Raw genomic sequence first — 26,632 nt, 5'->3', positions numbered from 1 at the left:
TGCAATTTGCACCAGTTCTGATCAATCACGGAGTAGCAACCATTGATATGTACAGTCAGTCTAAGCTAAGCTAAGCTAAGCTATGAAATGAAATTCCATTGTTTATTGGATTCTATTGTTATGTGATGTGGACACATAAAATAGCGGATTGTGAGATTTTATCTACATAAACCATTTCTTCCTTTTCATGTGTTGTTCTTTGATGAAGAAGATTGAATGCAGTGTTGGCAGAGACATATTTTCTATCCGCGTTTCTCTTATTCAGGCCTCTAAGAAGAAGTACTTCGAGTGATTGGTGCTGATATCAAGCTTTCTTATCGTGGGGGATCGTTGAAGCCTCATCAGCAATTGTGTACTACATTACATTGGCTTGGGCAAGGATGCCAATACCACGGGACCGGATTGAGTCACGGAATCCATAAATCAACGGTAGGAAGGACAATTCGACGTGTTGTATGCGCAATCAATAGAAGACTGTTCCAATTAACAGTTAGTTGGCTATCCAACATTTCGTAAATAGTGGAGGAATTCTAAAAAATAGCACATTTTCCTAGCGTGATAGGCATAATCGACGGGTCTTTGATTCCGATCGATGCACCTACAAAAAACGAAGAGGCTTTCGTTGATAGGAAAGGTAGCCATTCAATTAACTGTATGTTTGTTTGTGGACCAAGCCTCCATTTTTTTTACGTAAGTGCTAATTGGCCGGGAAGTGTACATGACGCGAGAGTGCTGCGTAGGAGTTACTTGTACCGGACAATGGAGCAAGAAAATATATTTCCCAATGGAGTTATTCTTGGGGATTCAGCTTATCCTCTGAAGACATGGCTGATGAGACCGTTGAACAATAATCCTAGAAGCGAAAGTGAGCGCAAATACAATAGAAGATTGAAATCTACACGGCAAACTGAAGAACGAGCATTGGGAATTCTCAAAGAGAAATTTCCATGTTTGAATCGTCTAAGAGTGAACCCTCATTTCGCCGCGCAAATAGTAAAATGTTGTGCTACATTATGTAACATTGCTCGAGAAAATGAAGAAAACGATAATACAGGGTGTTCAATAAGTTCGAATACACTTTCAAAAAATGTTTAAAAATTGAGATTAAATTATTTCTTTTTCCGGTTGCATTTCATTGGAAGTATTGTTTATAAGGAACGTTTGTAACATTTCTATTGGAATGACCTCTATTATGTACTTCTTCACGAGCTTCAAACGTTTCTAAAACCCATCACAAGCGGCACGCACCGTCTGCATGGGCATTTCGTTCCAGATTTTGAGAATTACGTCTTGAACTGGTCCAAGTTACTGACCTTGTATTCGTACAGCTTTAACATAATAAAGGACCAAATAAAAAAGCTAAGAGGGTTAAAATCCGGGAAGCTGGGTGTCGCAATCTTTTGTCCAAAAAGTCGATGAAATTGTCCCCATATTAGGCTAAAATCGCAATTTTCGTGTATAAAGGGTTATCGTCCTATTGGAATACGTAGGGTTCATCTCCGTCTTATCACCGGGCCACTGGGGGCATCAATCGTTTACAAAACCTCAGGTTTGAAGTACGCCGCAATGATTTTGAACTTTTGATTTTATTTATGATGCCCCAATCCAGTTTCAACGCGCGTAATAAACAAACAACAAGTGACAGAATGTCGACACCACACACATCCGATAGCTTATATATACCGCTAACGCTGACACCAATACTAATACAGAATATGTACATTGGGCTTACAAACACAATGATCAAACATTTGTATTCGAACTTATTAAACACCCTGTAGTGACGTAGACGGTAAATGGAAATAATTGAATCAATGTGATAATGGTAAAATAAAAATGAATAATCTTACACCTACTTTGTTATAACTATTTTATTTAGCGATACTATGTTTGCAAAACGCACTGAATAACATGTTGTTAAGATTATCGCTCAAATAACTTCTATCGTGGTATTCAAATAACATGTTACAAGGCATGAGTGTGAACATAATATAACTTCTTCGAAACTAGGTAACTTTACAAAAAAAATGTCGAAACACTCAATATATCCGCCATATTTTTAGAAATTTATTCATTAATTCGTAGGTGTCAATTTAACACCAGTGGCGATTACGCAAGTTTCACTCGTATGTGATGTTTACCCACTATGGTCACCTATTATTCGTTTGTCTTGTATTTATGTATACAGGGGCGTTCTCAAATTACGTAACAATTAATTTAGCTATTTTGGATCGCACCTACCGCTTTTTGTAACATATTTTGTAATTTCCATAACGCTAATGCCCTTCTCTACTTCACAGCCTTACATAATTTATGAACAGCACCACACCAGTCGTGGTTACTCAACTTAGATGCAAGATATAATTGCGTCGTTTATGATTGTCCCCTTATTATTCGGATTGATAATGATTAAATTATTTGAAGAAACGCAAAAAAACGAATTTATTATTTACTTTGTTAGTGAATTTGCAAAATATCATATAAATGTTTGATAGATATTAAATGCTGTCGTTGAGTTCTTCAAAACTTACATTATCCTCTTCAGTATTTGAAATAATATAATCTATGTGAGATTGTTCATTGGAAACTTGAGCATTTGATTTATCGTTAACAATGTTCTCCGTGAATTTTGATGCCGGTAATCCATGCTTGAGCTCGAAGGTGTAGATTTTCAAACTCATTAAATAACTTTCCATTGCCATTTTTTCGACCTCCAGCGATTTCAGTTAACGTTCTTTCTCAAGGACTTCTATTGTCAGTTGCAACTTGCGACGGGTGAGATCAGCATTCTCTGTTACTGCTTCATTTGAAACAGAATGTTCTGAAAAACTGATGAATAATTATAGATAATTTATAATGAAATCAATAATAAAAACTAGAAAACAAAAAGGAATAAGATAATGTCCATTTGCCTTTGGTAAAACCCATTAATTACGTAACGCAAAAATTGACCATTTTCAACCCTCTCTCCCCCTTGAGTCACACTTTTTGAACCCCCACCCCCTCTTAGCGTTACGTAATTCATGGATGTTCCCTTATAGCTTTCAGTTACAATTAACTATCATATTTATTTACCTATTTTTCTTTTCTTTGACCTTGGTTGCGTAATAGAATCCTTCCTTGTTGTTCCAGAACCAGTTGCAATTACTGACTCTGAGCTTATTGTTGATCTACTTGGCTGTTCGTTATGCTCGTAAAACTGCTTCTCAGCTAGCTCATCCATGCTCTCCGGAACTGACAAACCTTCAAGAACAGGTGATTCTTTCCCAAGAATATCGTATACAAGCATATCGACGTCGTTTGTCTTTGCATCGTAACCACCTCCTGTCCCTGTTTTTCTGGCATTATCACGTTTCTCCTGAACATGTGAACATAATATTTATTATATTGCAATATGATTACAATTGTTAGTAATTTTACCATAGAGGTTTTCCGTACATTTAGCCACCATACATCGCGTATGTACAGCGTATCTTTTCCGCTTGGAAGAGCTCCGATTGACTTCGCATACTCACCAATTACAGACCATGCCTTAATACGCATATCCTTTGTCAATGTTGCGGAAAATGCACCGAATAACACTTCCTTTTGTTCCCGGATGGTATCGAGAACACAAAGTTTTAATTTTCTTTGTTCGTCACGTTTATTCGTTTTTTTTCGCAGACATTGCAAACAATATATTTAATGTATTTTCAAACAAAGTCGCAAAAAAAAAACATAAACAAACCGCATTGACAGTGAACTCCCGAGTGAACTTTGACAGATAAATGAACCTGCCGGACTTGTAATTTCAGCCTTACTAATAATACAAGTACTAATATTATTAGTAGGAATTTCTTTTTTATGCAACACAAATTACAAGTACTTGTAATTTTTGGACTTGTAACTTGTAACTTGTAACTAATATTATTAGTCCGATTATGCTACAGGGCCCAGATCGTCGAACAGGCTTTTCAGTATATTTTAGCTATTTCTTTTTTTAATATCTAGATAATAATGTCCATACGGTGCATGATATACAATATTCTCATTCGCGTGATGTTGTCGAACATTTTGAATGATGAAATTAGTTAAATTATATATTTGGAATTTTAATTAAAGTAATAGCAATAGATGGATTAATCAGGTTTTTTTTCACAAGCTGAATAGAACATAGAGGCTTGGTTTTGACGGAAAAAATAAATTTATTTCCTAAGAATGATTATCATTTGTGTTCATCACTGTTTGACGTTGATATTGACGTTGACAATTTTGTGTCCACCCTGTCCTGGTGGTAGCTCGTCTGCTTCCCAAGAATCTTCGGGTGAGCTGTCTTCGTCCTGTCGCTCCTCGTGTGGTTTCTTCGGTCCCTCATGTTCCTCGGTATGCCCTTGAGCACCATTATGTGGCGGTTGTTTTTCCTTACCTTTGCTATCGCCAGCTGACGGTTGCTCTTGGTCGGCCTGTGGCGGTGATAGGTCACAAGGTTGTTGACGTGGAGGCTGCGCTGCTTCATCATTTTTCTCTTGTTGCTCCCGGTCCGGTTCGGCAGATGGAGATGGCTCCACATCTTGTGGTTGACTATTTTCCTCTTGAGCTGGCTGTTGGTTTTGATCGGGTTTTGAAGGACTGGGTGGCTCCGAATCTGATGGCTCATGTTCATTGGCTTCCGCACTTTGTCCTTGATCGGCTGCTATAATTGGCTCATTTTCAGCATCAGCGACTGAATCACCAGAGTTGGAAATATCCAGAGGTTTGGCAAAGACCAAAGCACTGGTTGAAACCAGGCACAACAGCAAGATAACTTTCATCGTGTCAATTGCAACAATTTGCTGTGAAGGACTTTTCCCGATAAACTGGCGTTGTTTTTGAGTCAACGGCAATTTATATACAATTTTTATGAAGAGGTTCGATATCTCGATACTTCAAATGTATTCACCATTGGTCTTCCCTCATGTGTGATTTATCCAAATATTGATGATAATATCTCAAGTGGCAATATTTTCTTTTGAAACACGATTCATTCGAAATGTTGTTGTTAAATGGCCGGGGTTCTATTAAATCGCACCAAGCGCCAAAATTTTCAGTTTTTGTGTGGCAGATTAAAAACGGTGGGTTGTTATCGAGGGAGGAACGCACAACAAAGCCCTGGGTTTCACAAGTTTTATCTCACGCTTCCACGACTAATGACAAGGATTGACTTAAGTGTACTGCTGATAGTGCTGCCTGGGACTTTTTTGCTTCACAAACGATTGCTTTTGCCATTTTAACCTTCTACATTTTTAGAAAATTTGGATGTAATTGATTTACACTCATTTGAAGTATGTATGGAAATTATTAGAAAATCGTCACTTATTTGAAAGACCGTTCCCATGAACTATTTTAATATAATAAACGCGTTGACTTCATTGAATACTTCCTACACTAAAAGGCAGTTATTGTTGCGAAGCGATTTGACTTTTGAAAGCTCAAAATTATAAAGAATACAAATATGCTCAGTATTGATATTGATGATGTTATTTTACGTGTTGAATTGTATTTCCCATGATTCAGTATTTCATCAATTTCTTCATCCCAAAAACATCACCGCGGTTCTCCATAAATCTTGGATCAACATGCGTCCAAATACAGTTAACGGAGAAATTAAGCCTTTTGGATCGAACATCGCCATAGCACAACTCAAACTTGTCTAATGCTAGGTGTTAAGTATTCAGTCTGGGCGACCTCTGGTCGAAGACGGCGATCCTGTCTCTACAATATGATCCGGCGATAGAAAATAGAAAAACATCCTCTTTCGGGTTCCGCACAATACTCAGAACACGCTCGGTATACGTATTCTTGTCTCAATTGAAGTAAAAGACAGGACTCAATGTTTCATCATTCATTGCGTGGAGCACTATCGTAATAATTATCCACATGCATGTTTGATTACACATGACTTTGTTTTTTATCCTATATTTCGGGATTTTATGGAGAGGAGAAAAACGACTTCCTTTCTGTACAACAACTTGTTTATTAAAGATCAATAGAAAAACTGTATCGTTACTACGTATCATTAGCATAGTCAACAGTTTTTTGGATTAACTTTAACAGTTTTGTTTCCGACGGTTAGGCACTACCTTCAACGGAAAGTCTCTTTTTTCTTGGTGTTAGCTTATTCCTCCTACAGTCACTCTCAAAATTGAGCGTACACAAGGATTAGATGAATATATTCGAAAATTCCAAAGGAAATTTAATTGTTGGCTCGGTTGTTTTTAATGCATTTCAATATTCATCCCTTCTTTTAATGTATGCGTACATAAAATGGTTGAAATTTTTTCTCTAAAGTTCATTTATTTGAAAATAATTTCAAAATACGCCTATTAGATGTGACAAAATTGAGCGTACACTGATTTTTTTCTATAAAATTTCTTATTATAAACACGATTGATGTATTTTAATATTGTTTTTTCATGATTATATTTATAATAATAGATTCCCAGTTGTACGCTCAAAGCAGTCGGTTTGTTTTCGCGACGTGCAATTTTTTCCGTGAGTTTTTCTCCTAATAAGAGTTTTTACCCACGGTTTTTCTTTGCCAAGTTGGCAAGAGCGTCTTCTTCTGGTCCGGGGAAGCATCGTGTCCTGGCCGAGACCTCCGGCATTGGTGTCGAAGACCAGAAAATCCGATCGCCATCTATAAATCGGATCCATCGGTAGGGAGAAGCCAATCACCACATTCATCTCGTGTCGACCGGCCCCTACACAAGCGCATCACTCTGCAGCTATAACCAAGCAGAAACCAATGCGATCAGCCAGCCGCAGTACAGAAGCTGTTGATGTGGGATAAAACGGACTGAGAAACAGCAGCATCCACACAACAGAAGGTACGCAGTGAAGGCTGCACGGCTAGGTACCTATAAATTTGTTTTTTTATTCCGCTATATCTGCTGTTGTCTGAAGCTAGGTTGGTCTTTATTGCTAGCGGTGGTTCTCAACACTACAGTTTTCATTCCCACTTTGTCCAGCTAGTTTTGTAATTTTTTTTTTTTTTCATTCCACTGTTATTATTTCCACTCCAGTTAAAAATCATCATCCCATTATCACACCTCTCTTATTATCTTTTTTTTTTGTTTTTTTTTTTCACTAAGTATTTGATAAAACGCTTTTCATTTTTAGTATATAAGTAAAACCAAGTAATAGGCTAATTTGGTCTTTGATTTTTTTTATTATTATTTTTTTTTTTCGTTTTCTATATTTTTTTTGTTTTTTTTTTTGTTTCTGTCTCTGTTGCATTTTTCAAATAATATCGCTACGATTCTAATCGTTTGCCGTCCTGAATCCACAAGCTGAATGGAAATTAATGATAAAGGCGGGGGCTCAGAATTTGAGATTTCCGACGACGAGATACCTTCTCCGTCATATGAAAATTTGATTGGAACACTTTTTACTGTGCCGGAGGCCAAAGATTCTATCAATACGGCACCAATGGAAAGTAAGTCATCTGCCACTCCTACGTTAGAATCCTCAGAGCGAATGGATACTAACCCAACTCAGTCTGTTGGTGCATACCAACATCATGGTCCTTCTTCTGGCTACCCCACCCTGGCTTATCCACCCGGATCTAAGGGTCCCTTTCTGGTTTTCTTTCGGCCCAAAGGCAAACCGCTAAATAAATTACAAATCGAAAAAGATCTGGCAAAGTCGTTTCGGAGCATTGAGGAAGTTAACTCACCGAGCCGCAATAAGCTTCGCATCACTGTAAGTGATCGCGAACAGGCAAACATGATTGCTGCCTGTGAGCTTTTTCGCATGGAATATCATGTTTACATTTTAAGCCGTTTCTAACAAGCGATGACATCAAGGCTGGCACTGGTGGATTTAAAAACCGAGCGGTTCCAGCAGTCCAGATCCTTGATGTCAGGCAAATGAACTTTGTGTCAGCAGATCGCACGAAAACACCATCAGATTCTTTTCGAGTGACCTTTTCTGGATCAGCACTGCCTGACTTCTTACTAATGGGAAAACTTCGTTTACCTGTCCGTCTCTATGTGCCGACGGTCATGCACTGCAATAGGTGCCAACAAATTGGGCACACCGAAACGTACTGCTGTAATAAGCCACGCTGCAACAAATGTGGCGAACAACATGTCGAGGGTCCCTGCAGCAAGGAACCCAAATGCACTTGCTGTGGCGATTCTCCGCATAATATCTCTGCATGCCCGCGGTACATAGAGCGGGAAAACATCAAATCCGCTCTCTCCAACAGCGATCGAGGCGAACTTACGCAGAAATGCTAAAGAAGATCGCCCCAGCCGCTGTACCATCAACCCAATCTATCGCCAATGATAACATCTTCTCTTCCTTCCGCAAGATGACCAAGCCTCTGACTCTGGGGACGGTGAAGAGTACACTGTTGTCGAAACAGGAGCAAAGCGGAAGCGTATGAGATCAAAGCTACTGCGCCAACAAGTATCTCAAAATGTCTCTGTCGAACAACAGGTTTTCCGACCCTCCCCTGGAAAATTAGCAAGTGGCGGAAAACCCAAGAAAATTTCTCCTCCTGGGTTCAAATTTGTGGCTAATGATTTTCCGTCACTTCCTGGAACATCTAAAACCCCAGTTTCACTTTTTCGCCCAGAAAGCAGGAAAAAACAATATGATCAATGCGAGCCTCAGCAACAACAAGCTGAAGCATCAAACAAAATGTCGCTTTCTGGGATTGTGGATTTCATCTTCAACATATTGAACTTTCCCCATCAACAAGAAACATCATTAATATGATAATTTCTTTAATGAAACCCTTTTGAAGCAACTAAGTTTAAAGTGGCCTATTCTTGACTCGATCATATCCTTCGATGGCTAATACAACCAACGAGGTCAGGGATGTGATCACAGTTCTACAGTGGAATTGTAGGAGTATCATCAAAAATTTAGCAGCGTTTAAATATTTAGTTCACAGCACAGGTTGTGATGCATTTACTCTCAGTGAAACATGGCTAACTTCAGATAAAAATCCCTCTTTCCACGATTTCAACATTATTCGCCGAGATCGAGGTGATGGATATGGAGGGGTGCTCTTGGGGATCAACAAGCTCCACTCTTTTTACAGAATAGATCTTCCCTCGATGCCAGGCACTGAAGTAGTCGCATGTCATGTCACCATACGAGGAAAAAGCTTCAGCATAGCTTCTGTGTATATACCGCCGAATGCGACGGTGCGACACAGAGATCTCACGGCCATTTGCTCAGCTATGCCGGAGCCGCGGTTGATTCTAGGAGATTTCAACTCACACGGTACAGCCTGGGGGGAACTTACCGATGACAACCGTTCTTCCTTGATTTATGACATGTGTGACTACTTCAATATGACATATTTGAATAACGGAGAAGCAACACGTGTGGCACCATCAGGACTCGAAAGTAGAATTGACCTCTCAATCTGTTCAATTTCACTAACATTGGATTGCACGTGGAAAGTGATTCAGGATCCCCATGGCAGTGATCAGCTGCCTATCGAAATTTCAATTACCAATGGATCGCGTAAGAATCATCAGATCGACTATACATATGACCTCACGAAACACATTGACTGGGGAAAATATGCTGAGGCGATCATCGATGGTGAACAATTGGTCAACGTACTTCCTCCGTTGGAAGAATACCGATTTCTCGCCGGTTTGATTCACAACAGCGCGCTTCAGTCACAGCGTCGACCTATACCGGAACTCAATGCGCGTCTTCGTCCTCCCACTCCCCTTTGGTGGGATAACGAGTGCACTAGAGTTTATCGAGAAAAATCCGACGCGTTCAAGGACTATCGAAAGCGCGGTACACGGGATAATTACGACCGATATATTTCTCTTGAACGTAAATTCAAGAGTCTTGTTAATGCCAAGAAACGCGGTTACTGGCGGCATTTCGTTAATGGGCTATCGCGGGAAACGTCGATGTCAACTCTTTGGACTGTCGGGAGGAGAATGCGAAACGCGGCGCCGGTTAACAACGACAGGAAAAGTTCTCCTAGCTGGATTTTCGCTTTCGCCAAAAAAGTGTGCCCGGATTCCGTTTCAGGTCAAATAATCGTGCGTAACGCTAATGTCGGTCAAAGTGAAATGATTAACCCGTTTTTGACGATCGAGTTCTCGCTTGCCCTCATTTCTTGTAACAATTCTGCCCCAGGAATGGATGGAATTAAGTTCAACCTGCTTAAAAACCTCCCCGACGTCGCGAAGAGGCGCTTGTTGAACTAATATAATCAACTCCTGGAGAACAACATTGTTCCAGATGAATGGAGACTGGTAACAGTGATCGCCATTAAAAAGCCGGAGAAACCTGTATCGGATCATAACTTGTACCGTCCAATCGTGATGTTGTCGTGTACACGGAAGCTGTTTGAGAAGATGATTCCTTATCCGCTCGACAGATGGGTTGAATCGAACGGCTTTCTACTTATCAGATACCCAATTCGGATTCCGCAGAGGCAAGGGAACGAACGACTGTCTTGCGCTGCTTTCTACAGAAATCCAACTGGCCTACTCACACAAAGAACAAATGGGTTCAGTTTTTTTGGACATTAAGGGGGCTTTTGACTCGGTTTGCGTCGACGTCCTTTCAGACAAACTCCACGAGTGTGGGCTTTCACCAATATTGAATAACTATTTGTACAACTTGTTGTGTGAGAAACATATGAGCTTTTCTCATGGAAACTCAACAACTTCTAGAATTAGTTACATGGGTCTCCCCCAGGGCTCATGTTTGGGCCCCCTTCTTTATAATTTTTACGTTAGAGGCATCGGTGAGTGTTACATGGAAAATTGCTCGTTAAGACAGCTTGCGGATGACGCCGTTGTATCCTTCACAGGAACAGGGGCGAACGATCTGCAAGGACCATTGCAAGATACTTTAGACAATTTGTCTTCATGGGCTATTCAGCTGGGTATCGAATTCTCTCCGGAGAAAACTGAGCTGATTGTCTTTTCTAGGAAGCATAAGCCACCCGAACTAGAGCTTCACATAAGGGGTAAGAAAATTGCTTAAGGCATTTCCCATAAATATTTAGGGTCTGGTTCGACTCGAAAGGCAACTGGGGAAAGCACATTAGACATCTGTATCAGAAATGCCAACAACGTATCAACATCATACGTACAATTACCGGAACATGGTGGGGAGCCCACCCGGAAGATCTGATAAAGCTTTTTCGTACATCGATTCTGTCGGTCATAGAATACGGTAGTTTCTGTTTTCAATCCGCCGCGAAAACACACATTTTGAAGCTGCAATGGATTCAATACCGTTGTCTTCGTATCGTGTTAGGCTGTATGAACTCGACTCGTACAATGAGTTTAGGGGTACTTGCGGGGGTACTTCCTTTATCAGATCGTTTCGCGGAATTGTCGTTAAGGTTCCACACTCGTTGTGAGGAATTAAATCCTTTGGTTATTGAAAATTTCGAGAAGCTAATTGAACGAAACTTCCAAACAAAATTTATGACACTGTACTACTGGTACATGAGCCTGGAAATTGCCTCTTCATCATACATTCCCAGTCGTTGTTGCTTCTTAGACTCTTCCAGTTCTACTGTAGTTTTTGATCTTACCATGAGACAGGAAATCCATGGAATTCCAGATCATCTCCGATTGGAGTGTATACCTCAAATTTTTGCAAGCAAGTACTGCCATATCAGTTGCGACAAAAAGTTTTTCACCGACGGGTCAAAAACAAATGAATCCACTGGTTTCGGTGTCTTCAACGATTTTCATAGCGCCGCTCATAAACTTCGTAATCCTTGTTCAGTATATGTCGCAGAACTAGCGGCTATACACTATGCATTAGAGCGAATCGCCTCTCTTCCCTCTGATAAATACTTCATTTTTACGGATAGTCTCAGCTCAATAGAGGCTATTCGTTCAATGAGGCCGGTATAGCACTCGCCATATTTCATTAGGGAAATACGAACCATATTGAATGCTCTATCGAATCGCTTATACACTATCACCCTGGTATGGGTCCCTTCACATTGCTCAATTCCGGGTAATGAGAGAGCGGACTCACTTGCCAGGGTGGGCGCTATGGAAGGCGATATTTATGAGCGTCAGATCGCCTTCAACGAGTTTTTTACAGTTGTCCGTCAGCAGGTCTTGCTCAGTTGGAAACGTAAGTGGGATGAAGGAGATTTGGGGAGATGGTTACATTCCATACTTCCACAGGTATCGAAGAAACCTTGGTTCAAAGGGTTGGACCTTAGCCGAGACTTTATCAAGGTAATGTGTCGGCTAATGTCCAATCACTATTCACTAAACGCGCATTCCTATCGAATAGGACTGGCAGACAGCAATCGCTGTAGATGCGGTGCAGGTTATCAAGACATCAACCACGTTGTCTGGGAATGTCCCGAATAAGGAGTTGCCAGGTCCGATTTATGTTCATCCCTCCGGGCCCAAGGGGAATCAGACAAGGAAAACATTAGAGACGTACTGCGTAACTTTGACTTGGACTACATGATTCTTGTACACAAGTTCTTAAAACGTATCAATGTCTTCGTCTAATCTCTCTGTTATCTGTTAGGAAAAGTCTACTTTGCTTCCCTTCCCCCTCCGCTCGGAAAATACGTATTTTTGTATCTTTACAGTTCGTCCAAAGTCCACGCTACGTTAATCAGCCATGAAAACCTTACAACAACGCTGTTTAAAAACAACACTCCCTAGGCCCTATCCCATCCTCTTTTTTTTTCTTATTTTTTTTTAACCTCGGCCAAGCCGCGAGTTTTTCGGCTCCCCAAGAACTAACCACTAGAACTAAGACGAAGTTCATGAAATTGTAAAACTATTTCAAAAGAAAAGCGGCTCCGTCATGCCTACTGGCACTTGAGCCTTTAAATAAATGAAATTAAAAAAAAAAAATTATAATAATAAACATCCGCTACTTAAACATTCAATGTTTTGAAATTAAACCATGTTTTGGTCAACATGGCGAACAAGTGAGAGGTAAGAACATTGCTATTTAACAATTCAATGCTGCTGGGCAAAATAGTTGCTTTAATTTCGTACTGTCCATTTAATTCCACCAGTTAATTTTCGTTATCTTTGCAGATACGTATTTCGACCACAACTGTGTGGTCGTCTTCATTGTCTTGTACTTGACTCGACTTAAGTCGAAACAAGTACAAGACACTGAAGACGACCACACAGTTGTGGTCGAAATACGTATCTGCAAAGATAACGAAAATTAACTGGTGGAATTAAATGGACAGTACTTAATTCGTCTTAGACGGTTTAATACATTCCACTAAAAGCATAATATATTTTTCTGCTTTAATTTGTATGTTTCACCGGCATCGTATCTTATATATGATAGAAAATCGAAATCGAGCAAGACATACGTTTATTTTGGGAAAATTCAGTCGGTAAATGATGAAAACAGATGTAAACATACAGAGAAAACGACAAATGTTATGAATGACATATTTCAAATTTAGTATGTCTTTAACTTAAATTTGTTTTAAAGCTCGATTATTGTCTCAGGTCTATCATTAAGAGTAGTATTATTGAATCCAATCATTGACAGTCGAATTCTAAAAGTACAAGGTGCATGTTAAGGTACCGAACATAAAATCAGCTTTTCAACCCCGTAGAGCACTTCTGATTGAATATTGAAAATATAGCTTAAAATCGTAATTTCATAATTAATTTTGGATTAAACTCCACGATCTGTTACCATAAGGGATGCAATTGGATGATTTCCATGTGGCGAGTAAAAATAAACTTTTTTAAGAGTTCGGCAGTTTATTTAATGATATCTTGGTGAATTTAAATGTTTCAACCAAATTTGTCCCTACGGTTACTGAGTCTTCAAATATAAAATGACATCTTATAATGTATCCGTGTGCTGCTCTTTTATTAATATTATCATTAATGAGTGTCCTGGGCTTATAAGCTACCTATACATCGACTTTTAAATAAAGTTATACTTAATTTGAAATATGCCATTCCCAAAATTTGTCGTTTTCTCTGTATGTTTACATCTGTTTTCATCATTTACCGACTGATTTTTCCTAAATTTATCATATGTCTCGCTCGATTTCGATTATCTATCATATATAAGACACGATGCCGGTGAAATCCATATCTTAAAGCATCTATTTTGCCCAGCAGCATTGAATTGTTAAATAGCATTGTTTATTCATCTTAATTGTTCGCCATTTTGACCAAAATATGGTTTAATTCAAAAACATTGAATGCTTAAGTAGCGGATATTTATTATTATAAATATAATCATGGAAAAATAACATTAAATGACATTAATCGCTTTTATAATAAGAAATTTTATAGAAAAACATTCGCTGTACGCTCAATTTTGTCACATCTAATAGGCGTATTTTGAGTATATTTTCAAATAAATGAACTTTAGAGAAAAAATTTCAACCATTTTATGTGCGCACACATTGAAGGAAGGGATGAATATTGAAATGCATTAAAAACAACCGAGCCAACAATTAAACTTCCTTTGGAATTTTCGAATATATTCATCTAATCCTTGCTGTACGCTCAATTTTGAGAGTGACTGTATGTAGCTTTATGAGCGTATTAGCAAGGAAGTTGACTATTGGTTGATGAATGGTTGTGTTTGAGTTCTGGATTATTTTCAAGTTTTCGCTCAAGCACCTTCATTTGACGAATCACCATCGGGTAACTGTCTGGGAAACGTCTTTCGTCTTCACGCCAGAGCAAACCGTCTCGAATCGCCTATCCGTGTTGTTATTACTTGAAGAATAGTACGTACGTTTTCAGCAGATTCTGGCACTGTCATGTTAGAAGTACCGGTGTCCTCGAGTAAATAATGCGTTCGTAGCATTAAAAAAAAGTTCTTCATTATTTGTCGGTTCAACAGAATGCACATAAGCGTAGCTTTCCGCTGCACCAAGAGTAGCATTTGTTGGGCCGTAGATGATCCATCCAAGTTTGATCTAACGGGAATCGGTTGGTCAGGATCACCTTTTGCTCCATAGGAGCAAATATACAAAGATTGTCCAACCCTATTATGATACAAGGTTCCTCCGCAGCATAGCTAGTTACCGGCAGATCCTTTGAATCAATGTATTGATCCACTTCAGCATTGCTACCGTACGCGCATCCTTTAACGGCAGCATCTTGGGCGATCCTCATACCGAAACCTTAACATCCACCCTTCGCGATTGACTTTCGAAGCGCTTCACGTTGCCCGTCCAAGTTTCTTCTAACGGCTAGCGAATTCCTTCCACATTAAGTTCGTTAACCACAAACTCCTTCACAAGCGTACATGATGACCCTTCGTCCAAAAAGGCCAAAACATTTATAGCGTAGTTCAATCAAAGGTAATTGCCTATTTCCGGGGATTAAACCACCCGACTTGGACGTTAATTTACAATGTTATGAAAACTCATATGTGAATATGTACGTTATGTGGAAGATATTGATTTGGAAAATGTATTGGAGGTAACCACTTTCCCTTCGATGGGACTCGAACCCATGACCCTACAGTACGCTAGACTGGTGCTTTATCCAACTAAGCTACGAAGGACCTCCGTCGGCCTTCGCAACCTAGAGGCTACTGAACGAGCTCGAGATTCCCAAATTGGACGCATAGTCAAATCACTCGCAATCCATTTCTCAAGCCAATACTTCCACATGTGTATAGTACACGTCCACATTAGAGGAGCGTGAGTATTTAGAATGTCTGGCAGCTATACACATTCTTCATCAGCAACTGTACTGATCAAGTGAGGTTGTGTAAGCTATTTGCCAGTCGGTCGTCAAGCTCAGGGCAATCTAGGGGCAGCAAGGACTATGTCCAAGCGCTTGACGATCCCTCCCCAGGCCATCTGCGAGTTGTGGGGCTTGCCTAGGATGTGGTGGGGTTTGACAGTGGGCCCTGTTAAACCTCTATAAAAAGCTGCATGTATCCGCAAGCCCAAGTCCTGGTGTTAGGTGGGACGCTAAACAGCCCTGACACGACGGCCCTCCGACGAGACAGGAGGTTTGCGCAGGCCCAATAAGCCGCCTGGAAAACCAATAATTACGAACAATATAAGAGATAATGCGACTCGATATAATCGGCAAAGACCTAGGCGACGAATACAGGATCACGATTGGAAGCTTGGAACATGGAATTGCAAGTCGCTAGGTTTCGCAGGTTGCGACAGGATGATCTACGATGAATTACATCCCCGCAACTTCGACGTCGTGGCGCTGCAGGAGATTTGCTGGACAGGACAGAAAGTGTGGAAAAGCGGGCATCGAGCGGCTACCTTCTACCAAAGCTGTGGCACCACCAACGAGCTGGGAACCGGCTTCATAGTGCTGGGTAAGATGCGCCAACGCGTGATTGGGTGGCAGCCAATCAACGCAAGGATGTGCAAGCTGAGGATTAGAGGCCGTTTCTTCAACTATAGCATCATCAACGTGCACTGCCCACACGAAGGGAGACCCGACGACGAGAAAGAAGCGTTCTACGCACAGCTGGAGCAGACATACGATGGATGCCCACTGCGGGACGTTAAAATCGTCATCGGTGACATGAACGCACAGGTAGGAAGGGAGGAAATGTATAGACCGGTCATCGGACCGGATAGTCTGCACACCGTATCGAATGACAACGGCCAACGATGCATAAACTTCGCAGCCTTCCGCGGAATGGTAGTCCGAAGCACCTTCTTTCCCCGCAAAAATATCCACAAGGCCACATGGAAATCACCTAACCAAGAAACGGAAAACCAAATCGACCACGTTCTAATCGACGGTAAATTCTTCTCCGACATCACGAACGTCCGCACTTACCGCAGTGCGAATATTGAATCCGACCACTACCTCGTTGCAGTATGCCTGCGCTCAAAACTCTCGACGGTGTACAACACGCGTCGAAGTCGGACGCCGCGGCTTAATATCGGGCGGCTACGAGACGGTAGACTAGCCCAAGAATACGCGCAGCAGCTGGAAGTGGCACTCCCAACGGAAGAGCAGCTAGGCGCAGCGTCTCTTGAAGATGGCTGGAGAGATATTCGATCCGCCATTGGTAGCACCGCAACCGCTGCACTTGGCACGGTGCCCCGGATCAGAGAAACGACTGGTATGACGGCGAATGTGAGCAGTTAGTGGAAGAGAAGAATGCAGCATGGGCGAGATTGCTGCAACACCGCACGAGGGCGAACGAGGCACGATATAAACAGGCGCGGAACAGACAAAACTCGATTTTCCGGAGGAAAAAGCGCCAGCAGGAAGATCGAGACCGTGAAGAAACGGAGCAACTGTACCGCGCTAATAACACACGAAAGTTCTATGAGAAGTTAAACCGTTCACGTAAGGGCCACATGCCACAGCCTGATATGTGTAAGGACATAAACGGGAACCTTCTTACGAACGAGCGTGAGGTGATCCAAAGGTGGCGGCAGCACTACGAAGAACACCTGAATGGCGATGTGGCAGACGAAGATGGCGGTATGGTGATGGACCTGGGAGAACGCGCGCAGGACATAATTTTGATGGCTCCGGATCTCCAGGAAATCCAGGAGGAGATTGGCCGGCTGAAGAACAAGAAAGCCCTGGGGTTGACCAACTACCAGGAGAGCTATTTAAACACGGTGGTGAGGCACTGGCTAGAGCGCTGCACTGGGTCATTACCAATATTTGGGAGGAGGAAGTTTTGCCGCAGGAGTGGATGGAAGGTGTCGTGTGTCCCATCTACAAAAAGGGCGATAAGCTGGATTGTAGCAACTACCGCGCAATCACATTGCTGAACGCCGCCTACAAGGTACTCTCCCAAATTTTATGCCGTCGACTAGCACCAACTGCAAGGGAGTTCGTGGGGCAGTATCAGACGGGTTTTATGGCCGAACGCTCCACCACGGACCAGGTGTTCGCCATTCGCCAAGTACTGCAGAAATGCCGCGAATACAACGTGCCCACACATCATCTATTCATCGCCTTCAAAGCCGCATATGATACAATCGATCGGGACCATCTATGGCAGCTAATGCACGAACACGGTTTTCCGGATAAACTGACACGGTTGATCAAAGCGACGATGGATCGGGTGATGTGCGTAGTTCGAGTTTCAGGGGCATTCTTGAGTCCCTTCGAAACCCGCAGAGGGTTACGGCAAGGTGATGGTCTTTCGTGTTTGCTATTCAACATCGCTTTGGAAGGTGTAATACGAAGAGCAGGGATTAACACGAGTGGTACAATTTTCAATAAGTCCGTCCAGCTATTTGGTTTCGCCGACGACATAGATATTATGGCACGTAACTTTGAGAAGATGGAGGAAGCCTACATCAGACTGAAGAGGGAAGCTAAGCGGATCGGACTAGTCATCAACACGTCGAAGACGAAGTACATGATAGGAAGAGGTTCAAGAGAAGACAATGTGAGCCACCCACCGCCAGTTTGCATCGGTGGTGACGAAATCGAGGTGGTAGAAGAATTTGTGTACTTGGGCTCACTGGTGACTGCCGAAAATGACACCAGCAGAGAAATTCGGAGACGCATAGTGGCTGGAAATCGTACGTAAAGTACTCCGCAAGACGCTCCGATCGAATAGAGTTCGCCGCCGTACCAAACTGACAATTTACAAAACGCTAATTAGACCGGTAGTCCTCTACGGACACGAGACCTGGACGATGCTCGTGGAGGACCAACGCGCACTTGGAGTTTACGAAAGGAAAGTGCTGCGTACCATCTATGGTGGGTTGCAGATGGCGGACGGTACGTGGAGGAGGCGAATGAACCACGAATTGCATCAGCTGTTGGGAGAACCATCCATCGTTCACACCGCGAAAATCGGACGACTGCGATGGGCCGGGCACGTAGCCAGAATGTCGGACAGTAACCCGGTGAAAATGGTTCTCGACAACGATCCGACGGGCACAAGAAGGCGAGGTGCGCAGCGGGCAAGGTGGATCGATCAGGTGGAAGATGACTTGCGGACCCTCCGTAGACTGCGTGGTTGGCGACGTGTAGCCATGGACCGAGCCGAATGGAGAAGACTCTTATATACCGCACAGGCCACTTCGGCCTTAGTCTGAATAAATAAATAATAATAAGTTGCATTCGACGCAGAATCCTGTCCCATTGTTTCCTATTTGAAATTGGCCAGATCGGACTATGGGATCGAAAGTTATGGCTAAAATACAAATTCATACGAAAAAATCGCGTAAAAAATGTCACTCATTTTTCGGGCACTTATCCTCAACCGATTTGCTCGCAACAAGTTGCATTCGACGCAGAATCCTGTTCCATTGTTTCCTATTTGAAATTGGTCAGATCGGACTATGGGATCAGAAGTTATGGCCAAAATACAAATTCATACGAAAAAATCGCGTAAAAAATGTCACTCATTTTTCGGGCACTTATCCTCAACCGATTTGCTCACAACAAGTTGCATTCGACGTAGAATCCTGTCCCGTTGTTTCCTATTGAAAATTGGCCATATCGGACTATAGGATCGAAAATTATACCATTTTTGCCTTTCTCGTATACTAAGTATACGCTAAAGGCTATATGATCGCTCCAAAAACAAACTTTTTATAGAAGGCCCGGAGACCCATAGTGTTATATACCGATCGACTCAGCTCTACGAATTGAGGTGATGTCTGTGTGTATGTGTGTGTATGTGTGTGTGTCTGTGCGCACACACCCAAAAAAAATGTCACTCATTTTTCAGGTACTTATCCTTAACCGATTTACTCGCAACAAGTTGCATTCGACGCAGGACACTCTGCCATTATTTCCTATTTAAAATTGGTCAGATCGGACTATGGGCTCGGAAGCTATGGCCAAAATATCACTTTTATTACAGAAAAAAATGTCGCTCATTTTTCATGCACTTAACCTTAACTGATTTACTCGCAACAAGTTGCATTCGACGCAGGATACTCTGCCATTGTTTCCTATTGAAAATTGGTCAGATCGGACTATGGGCTCGGAAGTTATGGCCAAAATACCACTTTTTTTAGAAAAATTGAGTAAAAAAATGTCACTCATTTTTCAGGCACATATTCTTAGTCGATTTACTCGCAACAAATTGCATTCGACGCAAGATACTCTACCATTGCTTCCTATTGAAAATTGGGCAGATCGGACTATGGGCTCAAGAGTAATGGCCAAAATACTATTTTTATAATGCACGAGAAAGGCACCATTACCGCTAGGTGGATTAATCAGGGTTTTGTTTCCTGGAACTCCTCGTACAACGTCATGCGCCGGTTTTAAAAATCTGCTTCTTCGACTCTTACTCCAACATTTCATATTCTTCCCGCAATTACTGCTTTTTCAGCTCTCGTGCTTGCTGCAGTTGTTTCTCGTCAAAATCTTTCCATCTGACGCCGTTTCTCTTGCAGGCCTCATTTGTCCACTCTTTAAGAAAAGGCACAGATTGGAGTGCGCTAATGTGGCGTTCAAAATTATGTCCCGTATTCTGTTCAACTCTCTCCTAGCGGTAAGATGCGCGGCTACAAAGCAAGACCATGCTGAGGTTGAAATTGTCTCGATTCCCCTGGGCATAAAAGTATCATCGTGTTAGCCTCATGATATACGAATGCAAAAATGGTAACCAGACTTATAAACCTCGCAGTTAATAACTGTGGTTGTGGAAGTGCTGAATGAACACTAAGCTGCGAGGCAGCAATGTCCCAGTGGGGGATGTAATGCCAAGAAGAAGAAGAAGAAGAAGAAGAAGAAGAAGAAGAAGAAGAAGAAGAAGAAGAAGAAGAAGAAGAAGAAGAAGAAGAAGAAGAAGATTATGTTCAACAGATTGAGCTCGCTTGAATAGTCCTTCGTCGGCGAATACCAGGCAGGTTTTCGTGAGGGCCGATCAACGACGGATCAAATGTTTACCCTGAGACAAATCCTTGATAAATTCCGGGGGTACAACTTGCAGACACGTGTTTATTGATTCCAAAGCAACGTCCGATTCAGTGAACGAAATTATGAATAATGACAAATTGAGCTAGAACATGGTTTTCTGGCGAAATTAATACGGCTGATTAGTGTAACGAAATCAAGTGTAAGGCTTGCGGATGACATTTTGACATCATTTGAAACTAGAGTTTCCATTTCCCCATTTTCGCCATTTTCGTTGTCCTGGGATTCGGGATGAACTTGTTCGTATATCCCGGGAAATCCCGGGATCTCGATGTTTCCTTAGAAAACTAATTTTTTGATTTAAAAACGATTTTATTCAATGTTCAGGGGTAAAGTTCATATTTTAGAAAGGTCAGATAATACAGATTTCAAATTGAAACTCAATTCAATTCTAATTTGAATTGACTCTTTCGAAAAAAAAACTACTTCAACTACTACTACTACAACTATATGATCGCCGAGTCCGAGAAGAAGGGTTCGCTGGCGGTTGAAGTCGGCTTGACTGTTTGCATTGTTTTGAATATGCATTGGGTTTAGATAGTTGCTGGGATTGCATTCAATACCCTAGTGACGAAAGAAGGAAGATGCGCAGTAGAATCGTACTGGGCCCATAACCTATTGGATATATGGGAACACAAAGAAAACACAATACTTGAGTATCCTCCAACCCATGACAGGCTACTAATTGATACTTTTGCCAAGAACTGCAGCTCTTCCTAATCTTGAACAGATCGCTTCCTAATCTTGATGTTAATCGTTAATTTATCGTTATCGCCGATAAAGTTAATTGTGTTCAACGTAATCGCTTGCTGCGATAAAGATGAATCAACTCAATTATTATCGGAGTTTGATAATTTAACGTAAGTTAACTCGATAATTTAACGATAATGGGGTTAATATATTTCGCGATTAAAGTTGGTATACAATTTGGACAGAAGCCGAGAATTGAACAAATTGATTGCAGCCTGTTGAACAGAGTTGATTTTGATCGAAGCGAGACACCAAAAAAGTAGGCAAGTATCGGGGTCAGACCACTTGTACTTGCGCATGTGCTGGAAAGTGTGTTGTACGTACGTCGATTGGAAGGACATGAATTGGATCAAGAATTGTTTTGGAGGCAAGAAGCTCAGGAAGACTGACTCAATGTTGGGCTGCGCGAGGAGATTAGCAAGGCAAATATCAGCTAGTGTACACAACCTCGCTGTAGACGGGAGATGGGTAGGAAGCAGGCGCCAAATAGATGTAGCTGATCTTGTACCGTAAATTTTTTTTTAAATTTGTTTTTTTTTGTCCATTTCATTGAACTTTTGTAGTTTACCCGTGTCATTTGTTTAGTGCATGTATTTCTGCTCCATTTCTATTAAGAAGAAATGAAGAAGTGGTTTTTTATTCAGATATTTCTCAAACTTAATGTAAGGTCTCTTTAGATTAAGTTACCGCTATTTATACCCTTCGAGAAATGGCTTATATCATCTCTCAAAGGCGCGCCCCTCAATCAGTTTCGGCTCAACAATAAGTGAGATAATACTGATTTTGACCATGCATCGGTACTGTAGTTCAAACATAATTTTTCTTCTTCTTATGACTTCCGAATTCGTTTTTGTACAGAGATCTGATTTCATTGCGTTTGGCATTTCTGAATCTCACCTTTACACAGAGCTCTAATCAGTCAGAGGGTTCAGCAGATCCACCAAATTTGTATCCGCTTCTTTCCTAATTAATCAGCGCTCTGGAGCTTGAAGATTCATCACCAACCTAAGATTGAGTTACGCTTTTAAAATTTACTCCATTGACTCCATCCAAAAGGAGCAAAAGGTGGGTCATCTAAAAGCAAATTATAGTCGTTCCATACTCTTCCGACCATCACTCATAAGTATTACAAGAATAGTAAGAACCTGGGTGCTGCGGATAGAGCCGCTTTTCTGCTCTCAAGCGAGGAGAGGGATATTTTGAAATCAATCCCATAAGCAAAATTATTTTGCAGTTTCTTGGCTGTCAAACATTTCCCGCTCTTCGAATTTCTCTTTCCATGCTGCATGAAGGCGCACAAATGCGCGAGACTCTACATGACTTTACGATGATTATACATTCCTGCTCCAATCAGCTGTTGAATTTCGGAAAATTTCGTAACGAGTGCTATTTAATTGCATTCCTACTAATATTCAACTCGAAATATAATGTGAAAATATTTGTTACAAAGAAGTTGTTAAATTTATTTTTATTTTTTTCACAAATAATAACAATACTTCTCAATATAGGATCTGAAACGAACATAACCACAATCTTCAATGTTTGGCTCCGGCACAATAGAAAAGTTTGGCTTCAGTTTGACAACCAAATCGATTCTATTCGCACCACCCAGGTAAGAACTAGAGCACAGTGTTGTAGATCTTTCTCCGTAATACAGCACGAAAAGGTGTCTACCAAGCATTACAGGCTCTGTTAATTGCCTGGCTAATTGTTTCACCCCCAGGCTATTCATCCTCTTGGCACGGGTCGCCTGACATCTTGGGATTCGGGGTTAGGGACGTCATATTGTCAGCTTCAGTTTTGTACCGAGCCTGGCGATATGACCGGATTTACACCGTTACGCCCTACTTCAGAGTATCCATATCCCAGCGCGTACTGTAGATACTTATCGTTCAATTAATAGAGAACTGTAGCTGCTGGAAAAAGTATCAGTCAGTAGCCCTCCATTGAGTGGTATAGAGGAATCTAATATTTTTTGTGAAGGTGCTCTATTAGCTATCTCCGACATTTTCATGTCTGTTCCTCTCTTACTAATAATAAGATGATATCGATTGTGCATCACAAAGAACCTTGGCTCCGTTTACATGCCTGAGCCTACCAAATAAACGAACTTGAAAAAAATCATGTCTGATGGGAGGTACATATAAAAATGTGATATGAGTTTATCACCTAAGATGGGTTTCGCGTTCAACACAAATAACTTTTGTAAGAAGAAAAATTACACTGTTTGCGAACCGGAAATAAAACAGGGATTTTAAAAATGATATCCCGGGAATCGAGAAATCCCGAATTTTCCTAAATCCCGGGATTTTTTTGTCCCGGGATAGAAACTCTATTTGAAACCTTAGATGGATTGAAGCACTCTCGAATTTACTGTTCAATATAGTGCTCGAGGGAGTGATTAGGATCGCTGGTGTGCAAAGAAGCGATACCATTATCACAAGATCGCATAAGCTCCTGACCTGACTGACGATATACATATTATCAGGATTGATCGCCGTGCCACGGAAGATGCTCTTGTGCCTTTTAAGAGGAAGATATTGGTTGATTGATTGGACTCACAATCAATACCAGCAAAACGAAGTCCATGGCCGCTGGCAATCAACGTGAAGTGGTGGTAGATGATAAAAAAAATGGAAGTAGTAGAAAAATGTGTGTACATTGGAACTCTAGTGACGTGCGATAATGATATAAGCCGCGAAGTAAAAATGCGTATTGCAGCTATGAATAGGACTTTATACGGCTATGAAACATGACTATGATTGGTTCAGGATCGAGTCCAGTGGAGAAGGATACTCCATTTTGAGCTAGTGAGATTTAAGCGGGCAGGTCCCACAACTCGCAGTGGATGAGGAAGGAATTGTCAGAGCCCTTGGGCATAGTTCCTGCTGCCTTGCACTATTGGAGATGTTGTTTCTTTTAAGGTGATTATACAATAAAGCCAGAAATCAGCCATTTTGTAAACCACGTGCATTTCCAATATGTTTTTCAAGTGCACGAGATGAAAGAACCATAACGCGTATGGGGCTGAAATAATGGTAGATCGTTTGCTTAGTTATGCTGATCAATAATCATTTGAGTTTTGGCACTGTACGAAAACTATTACGCCAGATTTGGGCTTTTGGAAATGTATGTAAATAAACGTGTGGTGAATTTGAAATTCACCATGGGCTTCATTCTATAATCATCTTAAGGTGACTCGGGGAGGCACTAAACACCGTGTTATTTCCCCTATCTTTCGTCTCTTTCTAGCATTATCACCTCGCAACTTTGGAGCGGCGTATTTCGGTTTTCAGTTGTTGGATGTAACTGTAAATGTATCAGCATGTAGATTGCGAGTAAGCACGCACCGGTGATACTTTTTCAAAATCATATTTGTTGTAGAAAAAAATTAAGCATTCAATGATGAAATGATGACGATTTGATGATGGTTTGTGCTTCCCGTGTCACCTTAAAGCTTTGCTTCAATCGATATGATTTATACAAATAGGGTTGTAGCAGCACGCTACAGTATTTCATCAAGGTTTCTTTCCAATTGGAAGACACATGTTTCAAGCAGCAAGTTTTTTCAAATTTATTTTTCTAACAGAAACGTTTTATTATCTCGCTATCGATGGTAGATCAATTACGGTTGGTTGCGCCACAAACCTTATTGTCCAATGTTTATATTGATATTGACCACACGTGCAGGATCACCGTGCTGTAATAGGCTTTCCTCTACTTTTCCTGGATTTTGCTGTCCTTGCGGCCCCTGTCCAGGTTTCTGCTGTGTCTGCGATCCTTGTCCTTGGCTCTGGGATCCCTGTGGTCCTTGTCCTGGTTTCTGTTGTCCTTGATTCTGAGGCCCTTGCCCTGGTTTCTGTTGTCCTTGATTCTGCGGTCCTTGTCCCGGTTTCTGCTGGCCTTGGTTTTGAGGTCCTTGTCCCGGTTTCTGCTGTCCTTGGTTTTGAGGTCCTTGTCCTGGTTTTTGCGGTCCTTGATTCTGCGGTCCTTGTCCCGGTTTCTGCTGTCCTTGGTTTTGAGGCCATTGTCCTGGTTTCTGCTGTCCTTGGTTTTGAGGTCCTTGTCCTGGTTTCTGCGGTACTTGGTTTTGCGGTCCCTGTGGTTTTTGCCCTGGGTTTTGCTGTCCCTGAGAAGGCAGTTGAGGCCATTGTCCTGGTTTTTGTGGTCCTTGAGGTCCCTGTCCTGGATTTTGTGGTCCTTGAGGTTTATTCTGTGGCCCTTGAGGTGGGCCCTGTTCTCCTTGAGGCGGCAGTGGACCTTCTGGCGGTGATGGAAGGTCTTCGGGCTTGCTTTCAGAACTCTACAAAGCAAATTCACATTTACTCATTGAAATCAATAAAAATATTAAAATGTCACCTCTGAACTTTCTTCATCAGAACCTTCCTCGTCGTCATCTTCATCGGAACCCTCCGATTCTCCTTCTTCATCGGAACCTTCCGATTCTTCGTCTTCACTGTCATCTTCGTCATCATCCTCGTCATCATCATCAGCTGCCGCCACTTCACGATCGTTAAGCACTTCATTATCTTCCGTGTCTTCGTCTGCTACCTTTGCCAAATCTGATTCGGCCACTATTGCTTGGGCATCCACTTCAGCACTTGACCGTACCAATTCGGATGTGTCGAGGGGTTTGGCTAGAACCAGCGCGCTGGTCATAACCAGGCAGAGGAGAAGTAGAACTTTCATATTGAATTGTACCCCTGATGACTAGAAGATGAATATTGGATGTCGAATGGAAGATACTGATTTCAATGGTTGACCGACATGGGTATTTATATGCAATTGATGATAAGAAAAGGGTACTCGATTCAATTAGCATGGGAAACCCGTAGTGCGAAAGCTTTGTTTGGAAAATCTTATGATGATTGAACGAGACGTTTGGATCGATTTCGTTATCTATATTCACGCGGTTTTGTTGCATATACTGATGGTTAGACAATTTTTGCAGTTTTGCAACGAATCTCCAATAGCATGTATAGAAATATAGAACAATTATTTATTTTGCCGAATAGACCAAAAGGAATGGGTCA

At 41.5% G+C, this 26,632-nt stretch overlaps 3 protein-coding genes across 3 annotated transcripts; all 3 read right to left on the bottom strand.

The window, feature by feature from the left end:
• Positions 1–2,505: 2,505 nt before the first annotated feature.
• Positions 2,506–3,501, bottom strand: LOC134215066 (uncharacterized). Its single transcript, XM_062694320.1, has 3 exons — positions 3,421–3,501; positions 3,076–3,358; positions 2,506–2,821 (listed from the first exon to the last, which is right to left on the bottom strand). The coding sequence occupies exons 1-3, from the start codon at positions 3,421–3,423 to the stop codon at positions 2,727–2,729; spliced, it is 381 nt and encodes a 126-aa protein (XP_062550304.1). The 5' UTR covers positions 3,424–3,501; the 3' UTR covers positions 2,506–2,726.
• A 716-nt stretch (positions 3,502–4,217) lies between these two features.
• On the bottom strand, positions 4,218–4,790 carry LOC134209216 (submandibular gland secretory Glx-rich protein CA-like). Its single transcript, XM_062685208.1, has one exon. The coding sequence runs from the start codon at positions 4,788–4,790 to the stop codon at positions 4,218–4,220; it is 573 nt and encodes a 190-aa protein (XP_062541192.1).
• A 20,358-nt stretch (positions 4,791–25,148) lies between these two features.
• On the bottom strand, positions 25,149–26,346 carry LOC134215064 (uncharacterized). The gene is made up of 2 exons (XM_062694319.1): positions 25,959–26,346; positions 25,149–25,902 (listed from the first exon to the last, which is right to left on the bottom strand). The coding sequence occupies exons 1-2, from the start codon at positions 26,286–26,288 to the stop codon at positions 25,249–25,251; spliced, it is 984 nt and encodes a 327-aa protein (XP_062550303.1). The 5' UTR covers positions 26,289–26,346; the 3' UTR covers positions 25,149–25,248.
• Positions 26,347–26,632: the final 286 nt, after the last annotated feature.

Source organism: Armigeres subalbatus, chromosome 2 (assembly GCF_024139115.2).
Source record: "Armigeres subalbatus isolate Guangzhou_Male chromosome 2, GZ_Asu_2, whole genome shotgun sequence".
NCBI lineage: Eukaryota > Metazoa > Arthropoda > Insecta > Diptera > Culicidae > Armigeres > Armigeres subalbatus.
This window is presented reverse-complemented; position numbering and strand designations above follow the sequence as displayed.